Consider the following 19,851-nt stretch of genomic DNA (forward strand, 5'->3'; position numbering starts at 1 on the left):
CCTTCTGCTCATAGACTCCGAACAGTGAAGGGAGAAGCTATTCGATAACCTCCACACCAGTTGGGATAAGAAGAGCATCATGGACTAGTAAGGTGGTTATTTAATGGCTTCTTCCATCAATGTGGGATGCTATTCCCAAGAGTTAATTGTAATAGTTCTGTAGAGTTTATTTTCTTTAATAGTGCTTTACAAAATGAATCTATAAATGACAAGATAATCTATAAATACATTTACATTGTGGAGTGTACTTATTTTGCCACTTGCATTGAAGACACAGCATCTAAGGTAAAGTGCTTTTGGGACTTTTCTAGCCCTTATCAGGACTGAATAGCTAAGTACATTTTGTAGAGCTGACAGAGGGCTGTTAGCCTTCACATGCTTAAGAGAACAGATTTAGTCCATAACAGGGACTGATGTCACCAGCTCAGCCACTGCTGCTAGGAGATAGAGGTGGTCTGAAATCTCAGCAATGAGCTGGAGACAATGAGGACACAAATTCAGCAGTATCTGGTAAACAGAGCAAAATAACAAATGCCCTAGCTTAGTTATGTGCACAGATTCACAAAGGGAAAACACTTTGATTCAGGTAACCCTACCCTATCTATCTGGTGGGCTGAGCCGATGTGCTGGGTTCTGGTGACAGAATCCCTTAAAGTAAGATCCCAGATTATGGGAATACCCCTTTTAACCGCTTGCTTCTTCCATGTGATCATCTGTCTCCATACTACTTTTCACGCAATATTTTTATATTTTTAATTTCTTAGCTAAAGGCAAATATATCCCTGCCTAGGAGGAAAGACCACACGTACTAGGTTGAATTGTATATATATATTTTATACATTTTTACATCTGAAGATATGACATTTACAATACACATTTGATGTACAAAAAGTGCACATTTACACATATACACGTTCACATCCTTATCTCATTCATATAAATTTTCTAATTCCTTCATCTCAATACACAATAAGAAGTTACTATTATTCTCCTGCATATTCACCACAGTTATGTGTAAGTCTCGCTGTAGCTGAAACCACAGGATCCTGAGGGGCTACTCTGTTAGATCTATTATCCATTATGTTAAACTTCACAAACTGAATTATGTTCCTGTACATTTATTGGCCTTCAGTTCTTCATCAGTAGCGTTCACCATGTCAGATACCAAGATGTGCTCCTTTTCTATTTATTTGCTGCCATGGTTGTGACAAGATATTTGGGATCTGCCGGGATCCAGTTCTTAGTGATGTGCATTGTCTGTGTCCAGTCTCTTCAGCTTACCATTGTAGACAATTCGCTATCTAAGCTGACAGAGGAGACAGTTTGTGGATCTTTCAGGTACATCACTTCATGACAGAGTCTGCTGCAGAATTGACTGAAAGGTTGTCATTGCTTGTTTTAGAGGTTTCTTTAAAGAAATAAAAAGGACAAATAGATGCCATTAGTAAGACAGGCATAACCACTAACAATATGCAATGGGCATTGAGTCAAGAGGCTGAAAATTACATGTAAGTCAATGAGGCAGATTCATTAAAATGTTCTAAAAGCAAAACAGTCTACATTGCCCACACCAACCAATCACAAAGCAGCAAAGCACAAAATGAAAACACAAATTTACTTTAAGATTATATTAATTCTGCCCCAAGCTTGTTACCCATATCTGCTATAATTTTGATAAGCCGCTGGTTTCTCAGATGCCTTCATTTCTGCTGCACTATAACACAGCTATTCATATTGTCTAGTGGGAGGTCTAAGAATGGCGCAATATAGAACAAGCTCCAGACCTTGCCCTTCCAACTTTCTGTGTTCAGACCGATATACAGGCTAATATATAGAGTCAAGTCACATTATTATGATCACCACTGTGTGCAACCTAGACAGCAGCTAGATGGGATGGAAGTGACTTAGTACGGTGCTAGCAAGTTGTCTTGGGTATCTGGAGCCATGTCTGTAAGGCATCCCCCCACTTGCTGGAAGTGCTCAGGATCCACGAAGCAAGCACAGTGCTCATCTGAGTTCAAGTCGGGGGAATTACTTGATAGTCTTAGTCATGTACTTTCATTTCTAACCATGTGACCTGTCGCATTGTCTTGCGTGATCTAGATGGATCAGGATCATTTCAGATCAGATTCAGCTCAGAGTTCCTTTCACATGGATCAGTGGGCTCAGAGAATGCCATAACACTGCCACAAACAGCTTGTGCTGCTCTAGCAATGGTCGCAGGGTGTTTGTTCTCTGATGTTTTTTCATCACAACCTGTGACTCATCAGAGAAGCAACCCTTCAATCATCAGTGGTTCAATTCCAATACTGCCATGCAAATGGAAGCCTTTTTTTTATCTGATGCATCTTAGTTGGCATAGATGTAGTGACCATCTGTGTGCCTCGGAGCCCCAGAGTTTGCTGAACTGTTATTTTAGAAACACATCTGGTAGTCCCCTGGTTCAGGGTCACAGTGAGCTATTACACTGTATCATGTTGTAGGCATTGTTCAGCTCTCACATCAATGGCAATTGATGCTCTGCAGTTTCCACCAGTTTCCCAATGGTACTACTGCCACTCTGGATCCAAAAGCCAATAATCATCTCTATTTGCAACTCTGATAAATTGCTTCTTTCTCCCAAGACAACCAGTGATGTGTTCTGACTGTCTATTGACGACTTCTATAAAATTCGTCGACTGTGCCGCCAATGTCAAAGGTAGAAGTGGTCATAATAATGTGACTCAACTGTGTATTAGAGGTCCACTACCAGTCCAAAACACTGTTGGATAACTATCTCCTGTACTAATGGAAGAGATCTGTAAGTGGGCCATACACATTAGGTACCCGAAAGCCAACACATGTTTGTTGTAGACAGTTTTGTATTCCAACTCAAGCTTGGTCAAGTGTGCAAGTTTACTTAAAAGTGAAGAGGACGACGAGTTGGCTGACAAGCTTACATATGTTCTCAAGTTATACAGACCTTCCTTTTCCTTCTTCTCTAGGTTTTCTTCTGCTGCTGTTTTGTCTGCTCTGAAGAAAATTCTTGCACTGCTCAGTGAGAAGTAAAGCAACTCAAACTCCTAAAACACAAATGAAGGAAGCATTAGGGCTTATCTACATACACATAAAACAAAGTAACAGAAAAAACAGGCCAAGTGATGACGTATGGATATGGCCACATTACATGTCTCTTTTGTACAGCCTTAATAGGACTGGCATAGACATACACAAGCACTGTACAGTACACCTCTGATTTTATATGGAGGTATATACAGGTTTTGTTCTGTCAGATTCCATAGCATGCTGTTGGATTACACATTACTTCTAGCAAAAGCAAAAAAACATACAGCACTCAACTAAACTTACACACAAGCAGAGGGGGAATGTACCTGTGCACATGGCTACACTGTGTGCATAATACCTTGTTTCTAGTATGTTTTACTATTACACCAACGATATGTATTTTCCCATATATTTAATCATAAAACATTATAGGGACAGAAGATTGAAGGTGCGTTTGCATATTAGACTAGAAGCCCTTTGACATTTGCTGAGAATCGAACCAATTACCAGGAACAAGAAGCTTCATTCCTAATATCTACCCTGTCTGAATTGCTGCCTATCGGTGAGCAAATCCTCCTTGGCTGTCTGATTGTATCCCTTATGCAGTATAAAAGATAGAAGAATATCAGCAGCCCATTGCCCTGTGTGATCATTGCAGCTGAATGGGGAAGACATAACTGCAGCAGTGATCACTCCTCATCCATTCACTTTGCAGCAGCCTAACAAGCAAGCACTCAATGATATGGTTATTGTCAATTGGTGCTGGTCCCATGCCCTCATGTGAAGGTGTAAGAAGAGCACAAGTTGGTGAATATGTGAAGATCTAATAATAATATACAATTACATGAAGGGACTGTACAAAGACCTTTCTATTGATCTTTTTAATCCTAAAACCGGTGACAGCGACAAGGAGACATCATCTACATCTGGAGTAAAGTTTGCCGAGCAACATAGATGGGAATTTTTTACTTAAAAGCAGCGAGACTATGAAAGTCAGTGCCACAGGATGTTGTGATGGTGGATTCATTGGCCAAATAGGTCCTGGATACCTTTCTTGAGCAAAAAAAAAATATTACAGGTTATGGGTTTTAGATTTATTAAAAGACAAGTTGATCCAAGATTTAAACTGATTGCAGGATTTGGAAATGGGAAGGAATTTTTTTTCACTGAATTGGTATTAGCCTCATGGAGGTTTTGCTTTCCTTTTCATCAGCGATGTAGAGTTATAAGGGAAAACTTGATGGACCTGTGTCTTCATCTAGCTTCTTCTATTATGGTGTTATGAATTTCAAGGTTTCTTTGGGGCTAAAAATATTAATGACTAAGGTGTCAGGCCCTCACTATCAGATTGGTGAGGACTAAACACCCAGCACCCTCAATGATCAGTTGTTATCAGCAGATGTTACAAATACAATGGAGAAGGGAGCAGACAGCAACTTAAACACCGCCCCTTTTCATACAAGTTGTGAACTGTCTAAATAAATATATATATATATATATATATATATATATATATATATATATATATATATATAAACAGCACACGGCAGGTTAAATTTTTTTTTGCTGCAAAGTACATTAGAATTCTTACATTTTGCTTAGTAATTCCCCTATATTCTTACCAAGTCCTAAAGAAATATGCTAAATAATCCTGTTTGCCCTTTAGTTTTATATATATATATATATATATATATATATATATATATATATATATATATATATAAATAATGGTATATAAAAAAAAACAAAAAAAACAAAAGCCAAGAAGAAGCGTCCTGACCTGCAGATAGATGTCCAGTCTCTTCTGTGTAAGGTTCATTGTCTGAAGCAGTTTCTCATCCTGATTATTAGACTGCACATTCTGCTGCTTTGAGACGGCTCTTTTCTCCTTCATGTACTTTTCTCTGACAGACTGGAACCAGTGTAACGAATCAAATTCTTGGTACTGGTCCAAGAGCTTAAGGATATAGGCGACACCTGTAAGCCAAAACACACAAAATACTGAAGCTAAAGTAGTTGTCTCATGATGAGAAGCAGATGCCAGCTCCTCTAACCACCAGCGATTAGTTATAACCAATATTCATTGCAGTTCTATATGCTGCGACCAGTTGTTTGGGGCCCTGTATGTACGTTTTAGGGGGGGGGTCACAGCCACCCAGACACCTGGTTTTAACAAGTTCATTAATTTTGCCGATTTATGCATTGTTAAATTTGCTTTTATTTCTTTGTGTTGATAATGCCATATGTACCATTGTTCCCTATCTCCTTTTTATATCTGCGTCTCCCTTAATATTAATAACCCTTAATAAAAAGACTCGCTTAAGTAACTTACCCATTGCAAACCCGTCATCAGTAAAAGCAGCACCAACTTTATTTTTCTTGTTCAGCTTCTCCTTGCAGTTGATCGAATGCTCCACAAAGTTTAGGGTCTAAGGAGAAAAAAAGTGGAGAATATGGTCAGACATTTCCTTTGCAGACTCCAACATTATAGTCAGAAAAGCAGTCTAAAAAGACACTCAGCCACAGGCAACCAAAATAGAAAATACTTTTTTTTTTTTTTAATGGTTCCCATCATGGGCTAACCTAGAATAAGGTTTGAAATTGTGGATCTTCCCCTCTACAGTGCCATATGGACAAGGGGATCAATAACAAAGCAGAGGAATATTTGTCTGGAGTTGTGAGTAATTTAATAACTTATTACCCAGGAATGGCGGGGCCCCCTTGGCAGGCGCTACCCCGGTAGTTACGCCACTGCTATAACCATACATCTATATAATAAAGATCAATAGACAGACAGAAAATAAACTGATACAGTATATGTAATACAAGAAGAGCAGCAACATACCATAGGTGGGACAATAATGTAGAAGTTCCTAAGGTGAATATTCTTTGCACTGCGAAATTCAGGAGAAAATACATCCACCAACATTTTGAAGTATTCTGTTCCTTCTGCTGAATTCCTGGTTAGGTCGCTAAGCACGAAATCCAGCTGTCTGTAAAGAGAACATTTCAGATTTTATAAACTCAGCTATTAGTTCAATAATACTAATAAACTACTGAATGAAGCAAACGGATGGAAATTATTTTACTGAAAGTGACGACCACGCACCTTGCGGCCTTCTGAGTTTCTTCTGACAACCCCTCCTCTTTCACTAGTTCTTCAAAATTGACTATGTCTTCTAGGTCTGGTACAAATCTAGAAAACATTGAATAGGAAAAATAAGCATGCAGAAAAAAAAATATCCTTTCCATAAATTCCACATCCTTTTCTGTAGTGTCCCAGAAATCAATGGATGCTACTACTATGAAGTACAGAACAAGGGGCAATGACATCGACAGTAGTGCCACTGGAAACCCCAATCATCATAACCTCAATTTCATGTGTGAAGACGCTGTTTTCAGGTTTCAAGCAGGAATTATGGGTGAAAATAGAGAAAATGTATTATTAAAGGGTATGCAGATTTTTGCTACCTGTCTTCATTGCACCATTATTTGTAAAAAAAAACAATAAATAAATAAAATAGCTACTTTATGAATAATCTTGATCATAAACGACCTAAAGTTTTGTGACTACAACTCCTATGTAGACTTGAAGATTTCCATGGTAACACACTACAAACAAAATCCCGCACAGTCTAATCCTGAAGTCTTATACCGTATGGTCCACTACTTTCTTATCCAATCTTTGTTTCTCAACAGTAAACAAGGGAAATATGCGACCTATACTGACGTCCCTCTTGAAACCCCGATGTGGGATATTCCGGGTCTGACAGAACTATCAACCCTCCCCGGAGTTGGGAGCAGTTTGGTGTTGTGTCCCTGGCTGATGTCTATGACCAAAGGGTATTCCGCACCTTTGACTCTTTAAGCACTGAATTTGGTATCCCCCGTGCCCAATTTTATAGATTCCTCCAAATCAGACATGCCATGTCCACAGTTTCCCCCGCCTACTGTAACTATTTCTGTATATCCTCTTATAGGGGTGCTTCGATCTCAGGGTCTGATCTCGGCATTGTATGATCATCTCATACGGGTTAAGACAACTAGTCTGGAAGCTCCTGCCTTACTATGATGGCGCTCTTATTCCTGATCTAACAGACAAGTCATTTTCCGACCTTCTAGAGTCAGCACAGTTTGTTACCCCAGCCGCTAATAACAAACTGATTCAGGTGTATACTCTGCATCAAAGCTACCTGACTCCTGCGCGCCTGCATAACATGGGCAGATTACCACACCCTGGGTGCATGAGATGTAATGTTATGTATACTGATTTCTGGGAGTGCCCGCTAATTAAAAATTTCTGGTCAGAGGTTGTAAACCTGTTATTAAATCTATTGGATACCCCAGTTTCACTCTTGCCTGAAATATGTCTCTTTGGCGTTCTAGATGAGGAGAGGTGGCCGCATCATTCCTGTATCTTTTTACGGGAATCTCTTTTCTTAGCTAGAAAAACTATTGTCCTGCGGTGGATGGCTCCCCGGCCCCCCTCCCTGTCAATGTGGGGGAAGCTGGTGAATTCCATTGTCCCGTATAATAAAATGATATATAATGGCAGGGGCTGCTCTCAAAAGTTTCATAGAGATTGGGGCTCTTGGTGCGATTGACCCTGTATACAGACCCCTCCGTTCAGGCTGCTTTAAGCGCGCTTATTACCTAGACGCTCAGGGGGAGACCTTGATTCTAATTCTTATCTCATTTTTACTGTATTTGGAGCAGGGCCGGCGTCAGCACACGGCATAGTTGGGCAAGTGCCGGGGGCCCACAGAGCCTCTGGGGGCCCCTCCGGCACTTGCCTGCCCCAGCACAGAACGCAGGTGCAGTGATCTGTGCTGATGCCTGGCTGCCGTCAGCAGCTGAATACATAGGCGATTAAAGCAGGAGCTGTCACAGCTCAGCTCCTGCTTTAACGCTGCAGTCTGGCTTCTACATTTGTAGGCCCGATGTGATGACGTCACATTGGGCCTACAACTATGTGAGTGGAGTGAGAGCGGCAGGGGAGCGTTGGAAGGAGAACGGCATGAAACTGGGGACAGAGATGGAGGGAGTGGACGACATGAAACTGGGGGCAGAGGAAGGGTGTATATGAAACTGGGGGAGAGATGGAGGGGGGGCATATAATTTACGGGTGACTGTAGGAGGATTATACTGTGTGGGAGCACATGAAAAATGAATGAAAATGGGCGCAGTCAACATAAAAGTGGGCAGAGCTAAATTTGCCATGCTGCACATTTTGTCCTTCTTTCTACTCTTCAAAAGTTGGGAGGTATGGCGTAGGTGACGCCGCCCTCCTGCGTGACGTCTCTCGCTTCGTCTGGCCGCAGCGGCGCGCAGTGTCCCGACTCCCATCTCCTCCACGAGGGGGCCAACTGAGGCTCTGTCGCCCAAGGGCCCATAAAAACCTGGAGCCGGCCCTGATTTGGAGCAATGTCTATATATTTGTATGTGCCTCTTTTGTGTTTTCTACACTCTCACCCTCTGCAGGTTGAATTGTGGTTGATACTTCTCTCGGCTTTTTGAGCCTGGACTTTCTCCTGGACGACTTCTGTTTATTGTTCATTGCTACCATGGACTTTGCAGCATTGTTGTTTTTTGGTTCTTAGTTTGTGTACCTTTTGTCATTTATTATGCATTGCGTACTCCTGCTGTGTAATCTGTTGTACACTTTCAATAAAATGAGTTAAAAGGAAAACAAACAAGGGAAATATGAGGCACCAAAGAATGTTACAGGTAAGTCAACAATATGACAACTCACCGAAAAAAAAAAAGGTCTAACAGAGGAAAAGATCAGGACCACCATTTTTATGTCTTTTATGTACATAGGAAATGTTTAACCACAATCACCTAATACTAGGCAGATGTAGCGGCCCCTCACAGATAATATAACCAGCTAGATCAGACCTGGGCAAAGCCCGGCCCCCGGGCCACATCCGGCCCTCTGACTTATTCAGTCCGGCCCGCACAGCTTGACTAGGGGGCGTGTCTAGGTAGGCGTCTTAGTGCCGGCAGGAAGATGGAGAGATGTGGAGTGTGTCATAAGGTATTAAGGTGAGATGCAGGGTGGAGAGTGTGTATGTGTGTCTATATGTTTCTGTCTGTATGTGTGTCTATATGTGTCTGTATGTGTCTGTCTGTATGTGTGTCTATATGTGTCTGTATGTGTGTCTATATGTGTGTCTGTATGTGTCTATAATATATGTGTCTGTATGTGTCTATAATATGTGTCTGTATGTGTCTATAATATGTGTCTGTATGTGTGTCTATGTGTCTGTCTGTATGTGTGTCTATGTGTCTGTCTGTATGTGTGTCTATGTGTCTGTCTGTATGTGTGTCTATGTGTCTGTCTGTATGTGTGTCTATCTGTCTGTATGTGTGTGTGTCTATGTGTCTGTCTGTATGTGTGTCTATGTGTCTGTCTGTATGTGTGTCTATATGTGTCTGTATGTGTGTCTATATGTGTCTGTCTGTATATGTGTCTATATGCGTGTGTGTGTGTGTGTGTGTGTGTGTGTGTGTGTGTGTGTCTATATCTGTCTGTACGTGTGTGTGTCTCAGTAACCTAGGGGCAGAGATGGAAGGGGAATGTTATACTAGGGCAGAGATGACAGATGGAGGGGCATGAAACTGGGGGAGAGATGGAGGGGGACAAATAAAGGGGGATATGAAACTGAGGGAGAAATGGAGGGGGAGGACACGAAACTGGGGGTAGATGAAGAGGGCACTTAAACTGGGGGACATTAAACTGGGAACAACTGGAGGGGGCATTAAACCGTGGAGGAAGCTGTAGGGGGACCCGTCTGCCTCTAGTTGCCCCCAGTTTAATGTCACCCTTCAGCTACCCCTACGGTTTAATGTCTGCTTCCAGCTTCCCGATTTTAAGGTCTCCCTCTAGTTGCCCCCAGTTTCATGTCCCACTCCAGCTGTCAATTTATTGCCCCCCTCCAACTACCCCCACTGTTTAATGTTCCCCCTCCAGCTGCCCCAGTTTCATGTCCCCTCCAGTTTCTGCTGGTTTATACTGGGGCACCAGGAGAGGGACTTAATACTGTGGGACTTTTGGAGGAGAATGTTATAATGTGGGGGCATGTAATGTACGGGTGACTGTAGGAGGATTATACTTTGTTGGGGCACATGGAAAGATGATTGGGAATGGGCGGAGTCAACATAGAAGTGGGTGGATCTAAATTTGCCATGGCAAGGCCCTCTAGCATACTTTCAATTTCTTATGCGGCCCCATGGGAAAATTAATTGCCCACCCCTGAGCTAGATGGTATGAAAATGATGAAATAAGAAATAAAAGAGGGGAGAAAGAACTGTAAGGAAGTGGAGGGGAAAAAAAGACAGGAGATGAAAGGATGAAAAAAGAACAAGAGAGAGGAAGGGAACCCCAAGTCCTCAAGGCCCTGACCTACAGTCTGGCTGAAACACCAGGATAAGCAAGATGATCCCTCATGCTGCTCCTCCATTGCGCTGACTATCATTCAGCCAGAGGAGGGAACTATGATGTCCAGGGCAGCCACATGAGAACCACCTGAGAAGGTTGTTGTCAGTCTTCCACCATAAGGGATTTCATCTGGTATACATGGTGAAATTTAGTCACCCATTCCCTGATGATAGCTTGGTGGTAGAGGCTGCTATCAAAAAATGACTAGCCAAAACTAGCAAAAAGGGACAGGTAGGTGTGTATATGACTGCAGGCCAGACTAAACAGGCTTCCTTTACTGCAATAGTGAAACATAGGTCTATAAAGGAACTGTAGTCACAAAATGGTAGAGCAGTTCTGATCAAAACAATTTGCAAAGTTGCATCAGTTTTCATTTTAGAGTCACTGCAACAAAAAAAAAAAAAATTGGTTGCAAAGTTGTACAAGTGGTTGAATCTTTCTGTTCTGTATAGATCTATGTTTATTGGTGTTACAACTTCACTCTAGAAAGTAATGTTATTAAATAAGAATCTGAACCTTAGTGACCATACCTGATTGCATTACTGCAACAGTGAAGGCCACCGGACCGGATCATCCTGACGTATCCCATCGCATTCCCTGCAAAGTAAAGTATTTATCAGTATCAAGCAGCCATCATCTGGAAACATCAAGCAGTCAGCATCTGCTGCCACCATTGAACTCAGTCTACATTATTCAGGGGTTTTTATTACTTTAATTTAGAAACATCTTAAGAATTACCAATCCAACAGCTCAGGGGAAAAAATAAAAACACATTTCATAGATTTTTTTTTTTTCCGTTAGATATTGCGGCTCACCGATCTGGCTGATGAGTTGCCTGAACTGGTCCAGGTAACTCTGTCCATCGGGAGTGAGGCCTAGCTTCCGGATTCCACGGTTAAACTTTTCTGCTCTCTCATAAGGATACTGTAAGAAAGAAGATCACAAAAAGAGTACTTGAGAAACCAGCTGGTAAAAAGTAAAACTATGCCACAAAACACACACAGGTTCCACAACTGAAACTCCTATGAAAGATGAATGAATTTACCTTCTGGTCATTTTGGTCCTTAACTTCTCTGAAATAGCGCATATCTTTGATCAATCTGGATTTTATGTGCTCATCATACATAAACTGGCTAAATATATAAAACTTCTTCCGTAGAAACTGATACGTAAAATTTACCTGAAAAGATAGAAGGGGAAAAAAAGAAGAAGCTTAAAAACTCCAAATGGAACACAATGAGCAAAACCAATACCCTGAATTATCTATGAGCACAGCCTGAGTGGATGGTGCAGAAAGGTCCAATAATTAAGTGCTGACTGACGAGACAAGTTTAGCTCAATTTACATGGATCAATCATCAGTATTGTACGTGACCAATGTCCATGGATCAGCCGACACAAACCGAAGGTTTACAAGAGGCAGTGATCAGGGTCAAGTATTCCTAAGGATGTTCATCCAGCCAATTACTGGGCTGCATAAAAGACCCTTGACACAGGGATCGCATCAATGACTAACAGTCTACGCAACTATCCACAAGCACTAAGGGTCAGTGCACAGAGTTTTTTGGCGCTGATTTGGATGCTGAATACGCCTCAAAATCAGCCTCCAAAGAAAAGCCTCCCAATAGAGTTCTATTGGGAAGTTGTTGTTTTTTTGAAGGCTGATTTTGAGGTGGATTCAGCTTCATAATCAGCACCAAAAAACTCTGTGCACTGACCCTAACAGTCTCTCTGTTTCGCCTCTCACAGCGGACCATTGCTGATCTCACTCCATCAACTTGCTGCCAAGGTTTGGAACTTTCCCAGTTACATATGAGCCAATACACTTACTGGTTTGTGAGCCTGTGAAATGATTTTTTACAGCACACAATAGAACTATATTTGCTAACATGGAAAATACAATGGACTCATGTAATCTACATCATAGTTATATAGTTAGTGGGGTTAAAAAAAAAAAAAAAAAAAAGACTTGGGTCCATCAAGTTCAATCATTTTATAATAGGAAGGCAAAAAACACTCCGTTAGACTTTATTCAGATGATTAAAACTGGCCAAATTGTATCCACAGGGCACCCAGGAGTAGATACTAAATGACACAGGTCAAATTCACCACTAAATGGAATTACTCTACAATTAACCACATAAATGATGCCTACTGTTGTACTCATGATCCCAGTGCCATGTGTGCGAATGGAGTTGGCAATGTGCCGGATATTGATGGTGTTCAGGTGTTTATTGTTACTGGTCCTCTCTACAAAGATCTGCAGAAAAAAATAGAAATACAAGTTTTACTAATATCATTTTACTTGTATGTTCATCTTTGAACATCATTTTAGAGTTTACAGTGTTAACAAAGATTAAAAGGAATGCATTGTCAATGTATTGAAAGAAGAAACATAACTTTTTTCTAATCTGTTTATTTTCTTATTGCAGATTTTTGCATTCTATTTTCTGTACATGACTATGGGAGCTGCCATGTTGCCTAAAATTTTACTCTGCTCTATATTAATAGCATTTAGTGATAGTCTAAAAGCAGTCCCATGGTCATAAACAATAGACTGGAGTTGGCTTATTGAGGTCTATGGATTGTGACATCATTAATGTTCGGCAGTGAATGCAATGATGGGACACTATGGGTGTTATCTGTTGAGTTATAAGCTGTTGTGATCCTGTCTTGTCTGTGCTAAAAATAGGGTGATTGCTGCAAAATCCCTATAGAATTCATAAGTGACATGGAAAAATCATAACAAAAAGCATCAAAAACTCTTTATAAATATGGTCAATATAAAAAATTGGTTTGAAAATAGGTCACTTTCTCTTGACATGATGATCTGACACTAGAATATTGATTGCTGTACAATATATAGTGGCTGTGCTTGGTATTGCAGCTCAGCCCACATGGTCATGTGACCACAGGTGATGCGTCACTGCCTGAGAAAAAGTATCGGAGCTGAATATGATAGTGCTGGATAACCCCTAACACATTAAATCATCTTGAGTCTTGGTAACATTATTGCTGCAAACTGTATGTTACGAGGAGAATAATGGACATTAGAGACGCTGCTTGAATGTACACAGAAATACTTTACCTAGTCACATAGAGTGTCTATACATCAAGCATGAAATACAATAGAAATTGTCAAGGCATGGAAAACAGAAAAGAGTACCTGGTTATTGAGGTTATACAGGTAGCGGGATACAAACACATGAATGTTCCTCATGATCTCCAGAACATCCAAACCCTACAATTAGAGAAACATAACAGGTCAATATCCAAAATTGTAGCAAATACTATCACACGAAATGGATAAACTGCAGATTTTCTGCTCAGCACCAGCAAAACGTGTAAAGTTTTAGCAAACTCTGCAGAAAAAGCAGCAGAAGAAATTTACCTGTGGTGCAGAGATGAAATCCACATACTGTCAACTTATGCTGTGGATTTTACCATGGAATTTACCCTTTGCAATGCATATAGAATTCCATAGCAAATTTGTGGCACAATCCACTATATTTTGCATGTAACATGATAAGATTCATTGTAAAATATCAATAGCAGAAAATGTGTGTATATGTGACTATATTCTTAAGCAGGAGTGTATAAATTGGGAGTATAAGTCTGGAATCTTGTTTGTTATGCAATGAGCAAGATTGAAAATGTACAGTGTGGAATAGGTGTCCAAAGGTGCGTTTCACATACATACAAACATACACACAAACATACATACACTTACCTGCTCTAACGTCTGACTTGGTAAATGAGGTTCAGTCATTGTTAAGCCATAGCGCTGGGTGGCCAAATTCCGCATCTCGCTATATGTGGCCCAGTCATGGAGTGCTACAGTTGTCAAATTATAAAAAGTTTTATCCAGATAATGTGTCACATGAGCTGCAAAACAAAAGGACAAAACACTGTTTTTGCCATGCTATATACAACAGTCAGTACACAAAAGCCAGGGGATAATGCTGCAGTACTGATAACTGAGGTTACTAAAGGTATAACAAGTAAGCAACACAGCTATCGGCACATGAACTATGCCACCTCCAGTAAATAGCAGAATTGCGTGGGATCAACATTGGGCCACAGAAGCATAACTTGCATCATACAGGGTAAGCTGCAGGTCAGAAGACCAAAGACCAGAGTATTATGTCCTTAATAAATGTATTGTCTATGTATATGGGAATACTGAAGTTTCCTTGTAGAGTTCCTTTACATGTATCAATACAATCCTATTGCATGATACAAAATTTGCTCAACATTACCTTTAATGTCAATAAATCGGTCAAAGAAGCGGATGGGTGTCAGAGAGAAGAAGTGGGCCAAGTCCTTCAAACCGGTTTTGAATGGGTTTCTTTCATCCAACTGAAGGTGAGTGTGAACAGATAGACGGAGATCCTTCTCAATTTCCTTACATAGCTTGTCTAATAGATGCTGTAGTTGTAAAACAAGAAATCAATAAAGTGACAGCAAATGCTATTAGTACATAGCTAATTTATTCAATGTATTTCACTGCCTGCTGTTGTGTCAACTAGCCAACTTCAAAGTAAGACACAGCCAACACAAGTGGTAACAAGTCATTACATAGTCTCAGTAACAATTCACTGTGGGCTTCCCAAAAACCAAACAATAAAAAACTTACAGAATGGAAAACACAATAGAAAAAAAACTGAAAAAAAAACACAAAGGGGTTTAGATACCTCTGTCAAAACTTCCAGAATTTCTTTGTCATAGCACTTCAACAATATGTCATAAGACTCCAAGTGTCTGGCATACATCATTGCAGGAACACAGCTCCACAATGCGCTGAACATATACTGAATGAAATGAAAGAAGATGCATTAGGGTTCTTTAGACCTTTAAATGAAGATGTTAAAGTGCACCATATAGCGAAGGAAGGACTTTCTGGTTTTCTCTAAAGAGAAACACTGTCTACTTTGGTTCAATCCTTCAGCTCTCTAGTGAATATATTCGTGCACTGCTGTGTATATACTGATAAATGGAGCTGGCACACTCGTAGAGGAGTAAGAATACAAAGTGCAGATTTATTTTTTTTACTTAAAGCATATCCTCCAATTATGAAACACATTTCCTTAAATGAATAGTACAGATTGATATAAAAAACGTCATAATTTATCTGACTGAATGGGTTATCAGGGCTTTGTGATGTTTTTGATATTGATGATCTATCCTATAAGACCCAGACTCTGTGCTGATCAGCTGTACTGACCCACTGCTGAAAGATATAGAGTGGATGGACCTGGAAGCAGAAGGCCCCGTACATTATATGCAGTGCTGCAGTAGACTGCTTCTACCCGCTGTTCACATTCACTCCCACTCTGCTTCCAGATCCATTTGCTGTTATAGTCCAGCACCTATCCTGCTTGGTTTGGATTCTTTACCCCCAACCTGGGGAAAGGACATTGGTATAAAAAAAAAAAAAAAATAACAGATCAAACAACTCCTTTAAAGAAATATGCTTCCTTCTAAACTTACCAGGCTGAGTTACTTCTTACATAGAAGTCTATGGAGAGAGGAGGGGGAGGATAATGCTGCTAGAAAAGACACACTCTGCTATCTGTTATATAGCTATTTTCACACTTTCATGTCTTGCAAGATAACGCTCTACCAGTGTTCAGAAGTAGGCAATAAATCAAGTAACAAGCCAGCAGCAGCCTCCGCCTCCTCCTCTCTTCATAGCCTTCTGTGTGTAAGTGTGGATAAGGATATGGTTGCTATTAGTGATAACAGCCTAGGTGAAGTGAAGCAGAGAAAAGTATTCGGGTAAGAAGAGAAGAAAACATCTCTTTAATAAAATGTATTACAAACGTTTATTGTAACTATCTGTACTATTAATTTATCAAAAGTTGAAGGTGAGCTTTAAAATTGGTGTTGGCCAAAAAGACCCATTGGGAACTTCTTGCCTACCTGCAGGAGTTCTACCTTAAACAGAAGGAGCAGTGTGAGAGGGAATGCACACTGTAGTTAGACTGACTTCAGCAATCTATTGCAGATTGGCCATCAATGCTGATCTGTGCAATTTCAGGACTTCTTATACACAACCCAATAACATTAAAGGAAATTCCCTGGCAAAAGATACCGATGACCCATTCTTAGGATAAGCCATCAATATCAAATCTGTGGGAGCGGACGGACAATTAAATCAGAACTGCAGTAACCCAGCACTAAACTACCGAGTGGATGTAGCAGTGCACCACTGGCCCTGTACACTGTGTAGCTCATGTGCAATGCTGAGATCAACTAATCATTGGGGTGTTGACCCCCATCAATCTCATACTGATGACTTCTCCTAAGGATAGATCATCAATATTATTTGCTTCATGGATCTTCTTTAAGTTCAAACTTAAAGTTCATTCTTTCTTTGAGATTCCTTGTAAAGCTAAGAAAAATGTAATGTAAGAGAGTAACTATAAAATAATAATGATACTGACATCCATGCCAGGCCCCATGGACAGTATGAAGTTACTCACATGTAACCTGGATGCATCTACCGCATTTTCATACACATCATCTAGATAAATGGGAAACACTGCTCTGTGCCAGTACAGGAAACAGCAGTCACATTGTGCCCGGACTCTACAAAATGAAAATGAACATCCATCAGATGGCTGTATTTCATTCTCCCATCTGTCACTGCATACTATTAACACGTAAAAAGATAAGTCTTTATGGCAGCACAAAATACATTTATACCGTTCTCTCAGTTCACTTATGAGGTCCAATTTCTTCATGACGAGCTGAAGTGGTAAAAGCTCCTCATCCTTAAAGGTCTTCTACAATGAAAAACAAGCAAAACAACTCTATTATATGAGGACACCTCACTCCAGGAGTGAATCCAGGAATGAAGACTCAGGCTTACCATCTGTGTGCCAACACTCAAGGCTAGGGCAACCACTAGTCTCCTCTGCCTTGTGCTAGGGCCATTCAAGGTGTTCTCAGCCAAGACGAGGGCAGAGAGGACATCCAGACGCTGTTCACTGTATTTCTTGTCAGAAATAACTCTCTTCTGTATCATTAAAACAGGAAGAGAGAGAGAGAATAAGAAATAAGTAGAGTGAAAATTAATTTCTTAAGACACATGATGTGAAATCCTTGTAAAAATTCGGGCTGTCCAGAATTTCGCCCAAAGGCTAATAGCTCTCTACTGGAACCAGCGATAATACCCTGTTGTGTGTGCAGGGCCATAAGGAAGTAATGGGTCAGTGCGCTAGGCATTAATAACACAGCTAGTACACTGACAAAGCATGCAGTCTTGTGCAAGGGAACTAAAAGGGAGATTAGAGTTAGACACACACTGTGGAAAGTGATGACGGAATATTATTCAATGAAAATAATAATAATAATAATAATAATAATAATAATAAATAAAAATGTATTATTCAATATATAATACTCAAAAATAAGGAATGTTATCACTATCAGCAACTAACCCAATGAGAAAATGTCCAGTAACTTCCACATAAATAAGCCTCAATAATACGGGGACTGAGGATCTGAAAACATTTTACCTTTGCAACAGCAATGGCAGCAAGTGCTTGATGCTGAAGATGTTGAGTAATGTGACATACAGAATCGGCAACCACCATGCTTCTTCTATGGAATGTGTGCTCTATAGCCTGGAGGAAAGACAGAAGTGTTATTAGTTGTGCAAATGTGAGCGAAATAAAATAATCATGCCAATATGACACACAAGATAAGACCAGGGTAATATGGAAGTGCTCAAGCTACAGGCCAAGAAGGGTCCAACCAAACAAACTATGGGTATTTGATGTAACTTTTTTTTTTTTTAAAGACCTATCTTCAGGTTGTGTTGTCAATAAGAGATCACTAAGGACTGACACCCGGGATGTTTACAATGTGTGCCATCTGTTTCACAAGGCCCCTGCATTTTGGTTACATTTTTTACCCATTCATTTTAATGGCAGAGGACGTTCTTCTCTCATCTCCTCTCTCTGTTGTGGGGATGATCCTGACAGTTTGGGAGGAATGGAGTTGGGGAATGATTTGCAGCAAATTTGGAATGTTTTATTCGGGTGAATGCTTCTGCCAGTGGGACAGAGGTGGAAAGGGGGAGACTGTACCTCCAGTAAACAACTTAAAAAAAAAAAAAAAAAAAAAAAAATCTTATTAAAGAAATATTACATTTTATTAAAGAAATCTGTTTCCTTCTCCACTTGGGCTGGGTTTGCACTACACTTTTATGCTGAAGAACTACATTTGGCTTTTAACTGCAGTAATGAGTAGAATATGTTATTATACATATCTTATGTATGATACATCATTCAACTGGAATCCATTGGTTTACTGACATAGAAAAGTATTACTTGTAACTGGAAATAAAAACTCTGTACAGTTCTTCTGTAAAAAAAAAAAAAAAAAAAAGCAATGTGTAATGCCTAATGAGAAAATGCCTAGAATTAATGATTTTTACTTAGAGAAAGTTCCTGTGGCCCTACAGTGATACCTACCGTATCACCCCAAATAGACTCTATCTAGAAAAACACCAATGTTAAAGGAGCTCCATGAGTCACAGTGTAGCAGCTAGTTATTTGTATGTCTTTTCCAGCAGCGTCTCCATAGACTAATATGTAAAAGTAACGCAGCTTTATAAAAATTGAGAATGAAACAAATTTCTTAAATAAAATGAACTACAACATTTCTTACATTTATCTGTACTAGTCATTTCTTAAAAGTTGTTTTATAACTGGATGTCCAGTTTCATTAAAAAAATTTTTTTTTTTTAATTCAATTTATAAAAAAAACAAAAAACAAAAAAACACCCCACACAACTCTGAAGGTGCCCATAGTAGTCACTCTCTTCTGTAGTGGCACTTCAAAGTAACTGATGCTCGATGCCAAATTCTCTGCTCAACACTGGGGATTCCCAACATTAGTCGGTAAGTAGTTTATTTTTCAGGACTGCACTAAGGAATCGAGAAAGACTCACCTTGAGAAGCTCTACGAGTCTGCACAATGCTTTAACCGATGTCTTTGTCATGGGTTTCTGCATAGACATGTACAAGTTCATTGTCGTTTTGATGATGTTACTAAGGCCACAGGCATAAAGAAAACCCTGAAAAACAATACCAGCAAATAAAGGATGGATTTTAATAGATATGTAGAGTATAAATTCATAAATAATATTAGTGGAGAGAGGTTATGATGTACTCTGTCCTATTTATTTTGCTTACTTATATCGCGCCATCATATTCTGCAGCGCTTTACAGACATTGACAATCGCTATCCCATATAGGGCTCACAATCTACATTCCCTATCAGTATGTCTTTGGAATGTGGGAGGAAACCGGAGTACCCAGAGGAAACCCACTCAAACATGGGGAGAACATACAA

General features: G+C 40.0%; 1 protein-coding gene across 1 annotated transcript in view; it reads right to left on the minus strand.

Moving 5' to 3' along the window:
• Positions 1-839: 839 nt before the first annotated feature.
• The window catches only part of WASHC4 (WASH complex subunit 4), a 36,070-nt gene continuing 17,058 nt past the window's right edge, over positions 840-19,851 (minus strand). Inside the window, exons 15-33 of the mRNA XM_075274548.1 lie at positions 19,448-19,573; positions 18,009-18,116; positions 17,360-17,506; positions 17,194-17,273; positions 16,971-17,076; positions 15,180-15,296; positions 14,745-14,913; positions 14,216-14,370; positions 13,652-13,726; positions 12,641-12,745; positions 11,532-11,666; positions 11,302-11,410; positions 11,017-11,083; positions 6,155-6,241; positions 5,891-6,038; positions 5,378-5,474; positions 4,826-5,022; positions 2,963-3,062; positions 840-1,408 (exon numbers count right to left, since the gene is read on the minus strand). Coding sequence (XP_075130649.1) covers positions 1,344-1,408; positions 2,963-3,062; positions 4,826-5,022; positions 5,378-5,474; positions 5,891-6,038; positions 6,155-6,241; positions 11,017-11,083; positions 11,302-11,410; positions 11,532-11,666; positions 12,641-12,745; positions 13,652-13,726; positions 14,216-14,370; positions 14,745-14,913; positions 15,180-15,296; positions 16,971-17,076; positions 17,194-17,273; positions 17,360-17,506; positions 18,009-18,116; positions 19,448-19,573 — 2,193 coding nt within the window. The 3' untranslated portion in view covers positions 840-1,343. The remainder of the gene's footprint in view (positions 1,409-2,962; positions 3,063-4,825; positions 5,023-5,377; positions 5,475-5,890; positions 6,039-6,154; positions 6,242-11,016; positions 11,084-11,301; positions 11,411-11,531; positions 11,667-12,640; positions 12,746-13,651; positions 13,727-14,215; positions 14,371-14,744; positions 14,914-15,179; positions 15,297-16,970; positions 17,077-17,193; positions 17,274-17,359; positions 17,507-18,008; positions 18,117-19,447; positions 19,574-19,851) is intronic.

Source organism: Leptodactylus fuscus, chromosome 5, assembly GCF_031893055.1.
Source record: "Leptodactylus fuscus isolate aLepFus1 chromosome 5, aLepFus1.hap2, whole genome shotgun sequence".
Classification (NCBI taxonomy): domain Eukaryota; kingdom Metazoa; phylum Chordata; class Amphibia; order Anura; family Leptodactylidae; genus Leptodactylus; species Leptodactylus fuscus.